Source organism: Schistocerca americana, chromosome 9 (genome assembly GCF_021461395.2).
Source record: "Schistocerca americana isolate TAMUIC-IGC-003095 chromosome 9, iqSchAmer2.1, whole genome shotgun sequence".
NCBI classification, from domain to species: domain Eukaryota; kingdom Metazoa; phylum Arthropoda; class Insecta; order Orthoptera; family Acrididae; genus Schistocerca; species Schistocerca americana.
The window spans coordinates 27,237,176-27,250,142 of record NC_060127.1 but is presented as its reverse complement, the minus strand read 5'-3'; the positions used below and the strand labels follow the sequence as shown (position 1 = coordinate 27,250,142).

General features: G+C 40.4%; 1 protein-coding gene across 7 annotated transcripts in view; it reads left to right on the top strand.

The window, feature by feature from the left end:
* The window catches only part of LOC124551330 (ankyrin repeat and SOCS box protein 3-like), a 214,884-nt gene that overhangs the window by 128,157 nt on the left and 73,760 nt on the right, over positions 1–12,967 (top strand). For all 7 annotated transcript variants that reach the window (XR_006967816.1, XM_047126348.1, XM_047126350.1 and 4 more), the window contains one exon: positions 12,602–12,688. Coding sequence is in view for 6 of the 7 variants with exons in the window: in XM_047126348.1 (XP_046982304.1) it covers positions 12,602–12,688 (87 nt within the window). In the remaining variant the exon portion in view is untranslated. The remainder of the gene's footprint in view (positions 1–12,601; positions 12,689–12,967) is intronic.

The following is a 12,967-nucleotide window of genomic DNA, read 5'->3' as shown; positions in this document are numbered from 1 at the left end:
AAGATCCAAAGAAGAGCGGCTCGTTTCATCACAGGGTTATTTGGAAACCGTGATAGCATTACGGAGATGTTTAGCAAACTCAAGTGGCAGACTCTGCAAGAGAGGCACTCTGCATCGCGGTGTAGCTTGCTCGCCAGGTTTCGAGAGGGTGCGTTTCTGGATGAGGTATCGAATGTATTGCTTCCCCCTACTTATACCTCCTGAGGAGATCACGAATGTAAAATTAGAAAGATTCGAGCGCATACAGAGGCTTTCAGACAGTCGTTCGTCCCGCGAACCATACACGACTGGAACAGAAAAGGGAGGTAATGACCGTGGCACGTAAAGTGCCCTCCGCCACACACCGTTGGGTGGCTTGCAGAGTATAAATGTAGATGTAGATTAAACACACTTTTCTATGATCCATGTCATCATGGATGGAATCCATTTCTTGGATGAATGATACTTACACCCTAGAAACTTGAATTGATTAATTGATCAAGTAATACAACTATCATTACATAAAAAGTTCTTTGTGATGTTCTCTCTAAGTTGGTAAACATCAAAATACACTTTTATTGGATATCATTACTTCCTTGGACAAGGATGGCCTTTCACAAAGTAATAGATACATGTGCACAAGCAGTTAAAGGTGATTCATCTGTACTTAGATATTGTACCTCACTCAAAGTATAAAATGCCCATTCATTTTGTCTAGAACTGGTAATAAGGTTCCTTTACATAATGTTTGAAAAGAAATTATTTAATCTGTTAATGGTGTTTCTTTCATGAATACATAGCACTTTCAGCAAGCATTTCAACACAGATATGTTCTGGATATGTAGCGACAATTGCAGCTGTGTGCCAGACCAGGACAAGGACCCAGATTTCCTGCTTTTTGTGAACAGTCACTTCAAATACTTGGCTTCCTGACCATGCCTCCAGGCCTTCATTCTCTGTGATGTTTATACCTACTATTTCTAAATGCTATTACCAACAGTTCTCCCGTGTGGCATGTGGAAATAGTAACACCAAGAGAATACAGTCTGTGGAGGATGGTGCCTTACAATGCAACAAGGCTATATATAAAATGATATGTTTGTAATCACCATTATAAACAATTTCAGTAAAGTCAATATTATTCTACTATACCCACAATATAACTTCAGTATTATGAAAAGGATAGATTGCCATAATCTGTAAAGATGACACATTGAGTTGCAGACAGGTACGATTAAAAGTCTGTTGCATATTAGCTTTCGGCCAAAGCCTTCTCCAGAAAATAGATACACACACATGTCCACACAAGCAAGTGCATCTCATTCTTGCATGACTCCTACCTCTCGCCACTCTGTCCAGACTGCAACAGAAACACGTTGAATGGGAGCAGCAATCTGGAGCATGGCAGGGAAGTGGAAGGGGATAGGGAAGGGGTAACAGGATACGGGTAGTGAAAGAGGAATCAGTGCTGCCTCACTGAATGTGCATGGACTGGAGGTGGCAGGAAAAGACTGACTCATGCAGTGTTGGGATTCTGTGGGGGAGGGAGAGGAGGATGAAAAATAGGCAGAGGAAAGGAGAGAATAGGGAAGAGGAAAAGACTGGTGGATGCACCAGAGAGGATCACACAATGAGGGTGAGAGGAGGTGGATTGTGAGGAGATGACATGACATAGGGGTGGGAATTGTTGGGTGGAGGATGTGGGGACATTAGGTTGAGGCTAGGATGATTTCATGAGCAGAGAATGTATTATAAGGATAGCTCCCATCTGTGCTGTTCAGGAAAGTTGGTAGTGGAGGGGAGGATTCAGATGTCGAGGGTTGTACAGCAGCCATGGAAGTCAAGTATGTTAAGTGCAGCTGCATGTTGTGCCACAGGGTAGTCCAGTATCTGCTTGGTCACAGTTTGGCGGTGGCCGTTCATCCTCGTGGACAGTAGTCATTCCAATTTAAAAAGCTGAAAAATGGTTGTAGCAGAGCTGGTATATAATATGGCTCCTTTCATAGGTGGCTCTGCCTCTGATGGGGTAGGATAATCCTGTGACAGGATTGGAACAGGAAGTGCTGGGCGGGTGGATAGGGAAGGTTTTTTACCTTTATCTTCTCCAGAGATATAACCCCTGTGGCTTGGGAGTTGGGACTGGTATTAGCATAGTGATGGACTAGGAAGTTGTGGAGGTTGGGTGGGTGGTGGAAAACCATTTTAGAAGGGGAGGGAAGGATGTCTCTCATTTTATGGCATGATGGTAGTAATCAAAGCCCTGGAAAGGAATGTGGTTCAGTTTTTCCAGTCTGGTGTGGAACTGGGTGATGAAGGGGGCACTGGTGTGGCTGGTTATTGAGGGGGTGGGGGTGGGGATGGGGGTGGGAGGATTGGAGATGCAAGGGGAAATGGAACAGGAGGTCTGTTTGCAGACAAGGTCTGGCGGATAGTGCCTATCAGTGAAAGACTCAGTGAGAACCTCAGCATACTGGTCAAGGGATTTCTTGTCGCCGTAGGTACACCATCCCCAGGTGACCAGGCTGTATGGGAGGGATTTTTTGGTGTGTAAGGGAAGACAGCTGTCAAAATGCAGACACTTTTGTGTGTGTGGGGGGGGGGGGGGGGGGGGTTGGGTTGATATGAACAGAGGCATATGGATGGAGCTGTCAGAGAGGAGGTCAGTGCCCTGGGAGGCTCGGAAGATCTCTTTTAGATGGCCATGGCCCATGAACAGATTGTCATAGGAGGGAGCCATGCAGGTGCCCGTGGCTGTGTCACAGATTAGTTTGTATATCTTCCTTTCCAAGGAGAAATAGTCAAATGTATGGGGAATGACGTAGTGAGTTTGGAGCGTGAAGGAAGTTGGGAAAGTTGTGTTAAATAGCGGTAAGACCATGGGCATGAGGGATGCTGGTGTATGGGGAGGTGGAAACAGCAGTGATGAGTAGGGATCCACGAGGTAAAGGTTGGGGATGGCAGAGAGTCAGTGGTGGAGGCTAGATTATGAGCTATTTGTTGGCAGTGTTGGTCAATAGTGCTGAAATTCTGTCAGTGGGAGTGCAGTAACCAGCCACAATGGGGCATCCAGGATTGTTGGATTTGTGGATTTTGGGCAGCATGTATAAGGTTGGTGTGCAGGGTGTCATAGAGGTGAGGAGAGAAATGGATTCAGGGAAGAGATTCAGTGAAGGGCCTAAGGTTTTAAGCAGGAATTGGAGGTTATGTTGGATATAACTTGTCACTTTTATGGGAGAGAAGGAATCAGTGGAAGCAGGCTAACTTAAGGTCACAGTGATATGTTTACGCCCATTGCCTGTCTTAGCTATGAAGTGACACGACACCCTGTAACATTGTAGTATGCACTGTGGAAGCCATTTTGATTGTAGTGTGCAACTGGCCCCGTGAAAAAGAGCCAGGGCTCATTTCCTGTATACATCTCGTGCCCCTACAGCAGCCCATAAGCTAACTGTCAGTCTTGTGCTTATGGCCCAAGTATCCTGCAAAAGAACCAAGTTATATTTTGTGTATAGTAATGTTCCCTGTAAATCTTTAAAACTGGCTACAGATAGTGGTTATATTGAGGTAGTGGAAAAATTAAATGGAGAGTGTTTTTTGCATTTATCAACTTTCTAAGTTATTTGTTTGAGCAGTCATTTGTTATTGGAACATTTCCTGATTGGCTGAAATATGCTCCACTTAAGCCTCCATATAACAAAGGGAATAAAAGAAGTGCCATAAACTTCCATCCAATTTCTCTTTTACCAGCTTTCCAGAAAATTATTGAAAGGTAGTATACAGATGGCTACTTATCCATCTGTCTACAAATAATGTACTGTGGAAGTTTGGATTTGTAAAGGGTTCTGATATTGAGAAGTTTACTTATATGTACAGCAGAATGCTCTTACTTTGTCAAAAACAATAAATTATAAGCTACTGATATACTCTGTGATGTGTGAAAGGTGATTTAATTTTGTAAATATCAAAGTCCTTTTAAGTAAATTAGAACATTATGGTGTCACAGGAACTTCTGAAAAATGGTTGGAACTATATCTAACAGGAAACAAGGGATATCGGTAGGAAAGAGCACATATTAAACTATGTCATCATCCAACTGAGAACTGATTATATGTCCTATCTGACAGGATTCCTTCTTAGCCCTTTCTTTTGTATATTAATGAATTTTCTTCAGTATCATTACGACACTAAGTTTGTTCTGTTTGCAGATGACACTAATATTGCAGTAAATAGCAAATCAAGTAAGGGTTTAGAAAGAACTGTTAATGGCATTCTCATAGGAATCAATAAATTGTTTTTAGTCAATTTTTTGCCACTAAACTTTCAAAAAGGCTCACTATATGCTTTTCAGGACTTTTAAGAGATATCTTCCCAGCATACATCTAAAAACAGTGACCAGCAGATAAAAGAGCTCCACAGTGTTAAATTCTTGGGATTACAACTTGGTAATAAATTCAGTTTGGAAGAGAATACTAAAGATGTGCTGAAAGGCACAAATATTTTTTTTTAAATGTGGTTGTTGTCAGATATAGCCAATATAAAAATTAAAAAAAACTGCTATACTTTGACTGCATTCATTCCATAATGTTATATTTTCCATAACCTGCCGTCTCCTTTATTCCACTGACAAATTTGTTAATAGAATTGGTTGAGGTATATATTATTGATAATAGTGAATAATGTGAGTGTTATGTAAAATCTGACTTCTGCAGGTCTTTAGTGCCATAATGTGCCCACCATTGTTTATAAATTTACATGTTTATGATAAATTTGGTATTAACTTTGAAGTGAAAATATGTTCAGGTATTTTACATACCCCACTTCCAAAAGGACTATTGCACTTAGGATTTGTGGATGGAACATTAATATGTATCAGTAATTTTTCTTCATTGTGCATTTCCATCCTTAAGGATCTATTCACTGTGAATATGGAATGAAGAGTATATCTTTCTGTCTGTCTAAACATACTTTCCCAAATACAAAGTTGCAGTTTTAACAATATTATGAAAAAGATAGATTACTACTCACTATGAAGATAACATGATGCTATGTTGAGCTGCATGTTATGCTGCAAGATGATCCATTTTGCTCTTGGCCACAATTTGGTTGTGTCAGTTCATCCTGATGGACACCTGGTTGGTAGTCATATCAATATAAAAAACTATGCAGCGATTGCAGCGGATCTCCCACCCCTTTCACACACACACACACACACACACACACACACAGCCTGGCCATCTTGGGACAGTGTATCTTCAGTGACAAGGGCTCCCTTTTCCAAAAAATATTTCACGTGGCGCGCGCGTGCGCACGCGTGCGCACGCACGCCCTCACAGACACAGACACACACACACACACACACACACACACACACACACACACACACAACCCTCTTGCTGCCTCCAAGAGCCAGCTGCAAATGAGCGCCACATTTGTCATCCAATATCTCTCTGGACTGGAATAACTGAACCGCATCCTTAATCAGGGCTTTGATTATATGTCATCATGTCCTGGAATGAGGGACATCCTACCCCAAGATCCTTCTCACCTCTCCTAAAGTGATGTTCCATTGCCCACCTAACCTCCAAACCATCCTAGTCTATCCCTATGCCACTTCCAATCCCAATGCCTTGCCACAATATCATATCCATGTGGAAGACCCAGGTGCAAGACCTACCCAATCCACCCACACAGCACTACCTATTCCAATTCTGTCATAGTCTTACCCTACACCATCAGATGCCAGGCTACCTGTGAAACGAGTGATGTCATACACCAGCTTTTCTGCAAACATTGCACAGCTTTTAATATTGTTAGGACTACCAACCAGCTGTCCACCAGGATGTACAACCACCACCAAACTGTGGCCAAGAGCAAAGTAGACCACCTGTGGCACAACAGTGCAGCTGTCCATAGCATGCTTGATTTTAACCAGAACGAACAGTATCGAGAAGAATCGCTTCTCGGCTTGTGACAAGATTAATGTGTAGTTTTTTTTTGGAAAGGATAAAGGAGAGGAAATAATTTATTTAATTTCTATAACAATGAGTGAAAGTACCCACGACTTTAAATTTTTTTACAGTTGGCAACACCTTTGACCCACACTGACACAGATTCTGATTCACTTATTTTACGGTGATTCCTGGTCCTGAGATAATACAATTTACCCATATCTCTATTGTAGACCTCTGCGATCTGAAATGTCCGATATGCTATGATGCCACGGCTGCTGAACGATTCCAGTCCTGCCACTTTATCGACTTGAGGTCCATGCACTAGAGCAATCATGACCCAGCCATTACCGTGCTGATTGGCATCATTGTTGCTAAGGGTAAAGTTCAAAACTCCACCACAAAAGACTGATGGCCCATGCAGGATGACTTGTGCACCTACAAAGTTCTTGGTGTCAATAGCAATATTGTCTATTGCTTTATACACTGTAAGGTGGGTACACCTTCTTCTCCTATAGTAACATGGCATCTTCTGTGTGAGCGGCCCAGTGCTGTTGCTCGAGCGGCTGCACGAAGACTGAGCTTATCGCTTTGTGTTTACGAACGTGACAAGTGCAGAAGTGTGTTACTAGAAGCAGAAATATTAAGAAGGCGTCAGTCTTTGTGCAGTCGCTCGAGTAACGCATTGGACCGCTCAAACAGAAGATGCCACATTACTATAGGAGGAGAAGGTGCACCTGCCCTACAGTGTATAAAGCAATAGACAATATTGCTGTTGACACCAAGAACTTTGTAGGTGCACAAGTCATCCTGCATGGGCCATCAGTCTTTTTTGGTGGAATTTTGAACTTTACCCTTAGCAACAATGATGCCAATCAGCGCGGTAATGGCTGGGTCACAGTTGCTCTAGTATGTGGACCTAAAGTTGATAAAGTGGTAGGACTGGAATTGGTCAACAGCCATGACGTCATAGCATATCGGAAATTTCAGATCGCAGAGGTCTACATTAAAGATATGGGTAAATCGTATTACCTGTCTTCGATGCCGTTGGTTCAACAGCTTTTCTGAACTGCACATATCGTAGTTATCCGTACAGCACATTCTCCACTCCCAAAATTGTCCTGGCCTCAATCTACGGTAACCTACTCTCACCACACCCTCCAGACAAGTTACTGCCCCCCCCCCCCCCCTCCCGCTGTATCACCTCCTCCCAATTCCCTCACCCTCATTGTGTGCCACTCTCTGCCAATGCACCCACCAGTCTTTCCCCCTCCTCTTCTTTTGCCTTCTTCCACTTGCTGCCTCCCCCCCCCCCTCCCCCCTCCTCTTTCCATCAGCCTCCTGACGCTGCTCCTGGCAACTTTTTCGTGCCACTATCTAATCCCTGCACACTTGAACAGGTAGCACTGATATATCTCCCCTCAGCTGTACCATTCTGTCTCTCACACTTCGCCACTCCACTCCAGATTTCTGTGTCTGTTTAATGTGATACAATTGCATTCTGGCCAGAGTGACTGGACAAAGTGGTCATATGTGCATGAGGCATGCCTGCTTTTGTGTGTGTGTGTGTGTGTGTGTGTGTGTGTGTGTGTGTGTGTGTGTGTGTGTGTTCTCCTTTCTGAAGAAGGCTTTGGCCAAAAGTTCACATATGTAACAGTCTTTCTTTTGTGCCTACCTGCAGCTCAACATGCCATTTTACTGTAAGTAACAATCTATCATTTTCATAATATTGTTGATATTCCAAACTGCACTGTCTGTTGTGTGATATTTCAGAATTCACAAGTTATAAGGCTATATTTAAGTAAGTAACACTCAGAAGTTGTTTACTTTTCTGCCAAATGGATAGATGCTGTGTAATTGAAAGCTGTATTGTGGCTTGACTACATAATACCTATACACAAACAACTTTACAATAAGTAGCACATCGATATTATGTATCGGAATTTCTATTACAGTATGATAATGATGTATTCAAGTGCTTACTGGGCACTCAGGTAAATAGCCCATGTACAAAATCTGCCTGTGTCTGTCTTACATGCAGGAACTTTAGTGCAGGTTCTTAATATCCAAATGCAAATTATAAATTTAAATCTGACATGTGCGTCATGGATCTACTCTATTTCTGTAAATATGACCATAATGTTCCTTAATTTGTGCACTGTTATCCTTTTGCATTTACAACCAGATTAAGAACCGCACAATTGTTTTTTTGAGTACACATTGTTGTTGAACAACAATAATATAAGTGTAGACCAGATGTGGCTTGAATTCAAAGAAATAGTATCGGCAGCAATTGAGAGATTTATACTAAATAAATAAACAAGTGACAGAGCTGATCTTCTCGGGTACACAAAATGGGTCAGAACGCTGTTGAAGAAACAACAAAACAAACATGCCAAATTTAAACAGACACAAAATCCCCAAAATTGGCAGTTTTTGCAGAACCTCAAAGTGTAGCACAGACTTAAATGTGAGATGCTTATAACAGTTTCCACAGTGAAACTTTGTCCTGAAACCTGGCAGAGATTCTGGTTGTATGTGAAGCATGTTAATGGCAAGAAATAATCAATGCCTTCTTTGTGCAATAGCAATGGAGATACTATCGAAGACAGTGCTGCCAAAGCAGAGTTACTAAACGCAGCCTTCTGAAATGCCTTCACAAAAGAAGACGAAGTAAATATTCCAGGATCTGAATCAAGAACAGCTACCGACATGAGTAATGTAGAAGTAAATACCCTCGGAGTAGTGACGCAACTTAAATTATTTAATAAAAGCAAGTCTTCTGGTCCAGACTGTATACCAGTTAGGTTCCTTTCAGAGTATGTTGATGCATTAGCTCCATACTTAACAATCATCTGATGATAGATCCATACTCAAAGACTGGAAAGTTGTACAGGTCACACCAATATTCAAGAACGGTAGTAGTAGTAGTAATCCACTAAATTACAGGCCCATATCATTAACATCAATATGCAGCAGGATTCCGGAACATATATTGTTTTCGAACATTATGAATTAACTCGAAGAAAATGGTCTATTGACACACAGTCAACATGGGTTTAGAAAACATTGTTCTTGTGAAACACAACTAGCTCTTTGTTCGCATGAAGTGTTGAGTGCTATTGACAAGGGATTTCAGATTGATTATGTATTTCTGAGTTTCCAGAAGGCTTTTGACACTGTACCACACAAGCAGCTATAGTGAAATTGTGCGCTTATGGAATATTGTCTCAGTTATGTTACTGGATTTGTGATTTCCTGTCAGAGAGATCACAGTTCACAGTAACTGACAGAAAGTCATTGAGAGAAACAGAAGTGAATTCTGGCGTTCCCCAAGGTAGTGTTACATCTACATCTACATGGATACTCTGCAAATCACATTTAAGTGCCTGGCAGTGGCCCTTTACTGTTCCTTATCTACATAAATGTTTTTGGAGACAATCTGAGCAGCCGTCTTAGGTTGTTTGCAGATGACGCTGTCATTTATCGATTAATAAAGTCATCAGAAGATCAAAAGAAATTGCAAAATGATTTAGGAAAGACATCTGAATGGTGCAAAAATTGGCAGTTGACTCTAAATAACTAAAAGTGAGAGGTCATCCACACAAGTGCTGAAAGGAATTTGTTAAACTTTGGATACACAATAAATCAGTCAAATCTAAAGGCCACAAATTCAACTAAATACCTAGAAATTACAATTATAAACAACCTAAATTGGAAGGAACACATAGAAAATAATTTGGGGAAGGCTAACCAAAGATTGCGTTTCATTGGTAGGACACTTAGAAAATGGAACAGATCTACTAAGGAGACTGCCTACACTACACTTGTCTGTCCCCTTTTAGAATACTGCTGTGCGGTATGGGATCCTCACCAGATAGGGCTGATAGATTACACCAAAAAAATACTTAGAAGGGCAGCACATTTTCTACTATCGCGAAATATGGGAGAGAGTGTCACTGAAATGATACAGGATTTGGGCTGCACATCATTTTTTCACTGCGATGGAATCTTGTCACAAAATTCCAATCAGCAACTTTCTCCTCCAAATGCGAAAATATTTTGTTGACACCAACCTACATAGGGGAAACGATCACCATGATAAAATAAGGGAAATCAGAGCTTGTATGGGAAGATATAGGTGTTGGTTCTTTCTGCGCACTATACGAGATTGGAATAATAGAGAATTGTGAAGGTGGTTTGATGAATCCTCTGCCAGGCACTTAAATGTGATTTGCAGAGTATCCATGTAGATGTAGATGTAGAACTGACATGCATTGCATGTCAGTAGTTTTGTTTGGCAACATGGAAATATCACAAACAGCTTTTTACCTGTTGACAGCTAGATATACTGTTATTCAATAAATTCACCATTGTCAGAGTATATAACTTCCAGTACAAGGCACATATTTGAAGTTTTTTAATTAAATCCCACATACTTCAGATTGTTCAATATTTACAGTTAAGGTGTAACAGAAGGTGAATTATGTTGTTGGTATGAATGACAGGATCCAGAGATTTGGGATGTTCACAAATAGGGGGCTACACAAGAGTACATTGAAGATGAAAATTACTGTTTTAATTCTCTGTGTGCAAGGAATAGCAGTTATTGAATTGTTTTGTGTAAAATTTTGATGTTACTTCATCTGTACAGAGTTATGTTCTAGTTATATGCTGTAATGTAAAAATCAAATTAAATTGCTTCACTTTTCTGAGTCACTTATTAGCATTGCTCACTGATAAAATTGCAGAGACAGAGTTTGAAATCTCAGAAGAGGAAGAGGAAATGGTAGATGAAAAGAATAATACAGTTAAAAAGTACAAAGTAAGAGAAAAAGTAAAAACAGGATGGTTAGTAGAAAAGAAAAAAAAAAATGGCCTGGCGCGAGTAGCACTAGCACACTTTGAGGTTTCCATCCAAAGTTAATGATGTACATAGATGGTTCATCCATCCCAGGAACCAAGAATCTTGATGATTTTTACATGTTATCATCATTGAAACTGGTGAGATATTGGCCCTTGGAACCTGAGTTTTCGAGACTGTTTTTTAAGTCTGAAGTCTGATAGCAAACGGATAAGAAAAAGAATCCAGGTATGAGCTAAATGTGAAAAGAAATATTTATCTTATGTGATATAATTACAGATTAACACTTCTCGGATTTATTTCTTTTCTTGTGCAGTGAAACCTGGCTTCAAGCCAAATCTCATGATTCTAGGTCAATGGGAAATATCTTATGGGATTTAATGAGTGACTACAAGTATCAAAATATGTGACATAAATAGGTGTATCTTTCGATTGCATTAGCTTAGAAGCTTACATTTATTTCACTATCAATGGAGTATAGACCTTAGTGTGTGCCATAAATTTCAACTTTATGTGTCTGCCAGTTCCTGAGAAAAAGAGTTTTTAACAGGTGGACAACCATAAACAGACAGACAACAAAGTGATGTTATAAGGATCCCATTTTTACTGACTGACAGATATGAAACTCTAAGAAACGGATAAGAAAAAGAATCCAGGTATGAGCTAAATAATAAATAATAAATAGGGCCAGATTCTAAAAAACACAAAGTGGGAAAGAGGGCATTAGTGTTTAGCTGATAGAAATTAAGTCTAGGAGAGTTGCTGGATGGAAGATGCTGCCTCCAGCATTCAGGGCAACTATCTCTGAGTGGGAGGACCTTAAAGACCTGTGTGGTGCAGCAGGCATTTGAGTCGTGCTGTAGAGCAAGCTGAGCTGCTGAGTATGATATCAACATGGCAGACGGTTTGTCTAATTCCATTCTTGCTATCTGCTGGTTTGGCAGTGGTCATCCTCCCATAAAAAACTGTCCAGTGAACACGCCAACTAGTGAATGACATGAGCTGTTCCACTTACTCCCCTGCCTTTAATGTTGTGCAATATGTTAATGGAGTAGGAGGTAGTAGATGAGTGCAGGGGACAAGGTTTTCAAGGGAATCATTACAGAAGGAGGAACCTTAAAGTAGGAGATGTGTTATGGGACTATAATTTCAGACCTCAACTTGAAAATTTTGATTCATTCGAAGTGTATGCGGTGCTGGGTGATGAGTGGAGAATGCTTCTTTTGTCTGAAGTTGGGGCAATGCTGTTCAAAGGGATGGATGAAGAAACTGCTTGAGAGATTTTGCCATAGAGAAAGTCAGTGTGTTGAGGACTTGATTAGAGTAGATGTAAATACTGTGGATACCTAGTCTGTAAGGTACATAGTGGTTTTATTACATGGAAGGAGATGACAACTGTCGAAGTGGAGATAGTGTTGCCTGCTGGTTGATTTTGTGTGTTCATATGAAACAATTTTCCCCTATAACTCATGTTCTTGGTAAATGTATCTGCTCAACACTTAATTCCTCCATTTTCCAGCCTCCTTGACCAGTTCCTCATTCTTCCCTGAGAAGAAATCTGTTGTGGAAATTAGGAATGGTGTGTTCTGTTTTAAGTGTTACTTTTGGCCATAAATAGGATTAACCCTCCTGAAGTAAATGCCTGCCCAAATCTGTCTTTTTGTAATTTTAACAAATAGTTAATCTTTTTATCTCTCTCACTTTATTTTACCTTTTGAGGTATTTTCTGTTTATGTTTAAAATTACTTATAATATGCAATCTTCCAGCATTTCTTTACATCTGCTAATGCCTTTTTCTTTTTTTTTCCAGGATTGTTGAACTCATCATAAAGGCGACAGAAATGGAAAAAGTGGCACTGTGCAAAAATCCTTTGATAAATGCAATTGAAAGCATGCAGTAAGTTTCTATCAAGTTTGTGATTCTACATTGATATAATTTGCATTTTATGATTGTCATTAAATGTTTGTATTTCAGCATGTAATGAGTAAGACTGGGTGTGCTGTCTGAGCTAATTACATGCCAGATGAAGTTCTTCTCATGTGATAGGCCCTGTGTCAGCAGTAGTGATAGGAATAAGTAATTTGAATTCTAGATGGCTGCTATAAGTACAGTTGGATTGTAGTGTCAAAGATTACTTAATTCCCAGTGATGGATCACTTGGTGAATGCCTTGGTT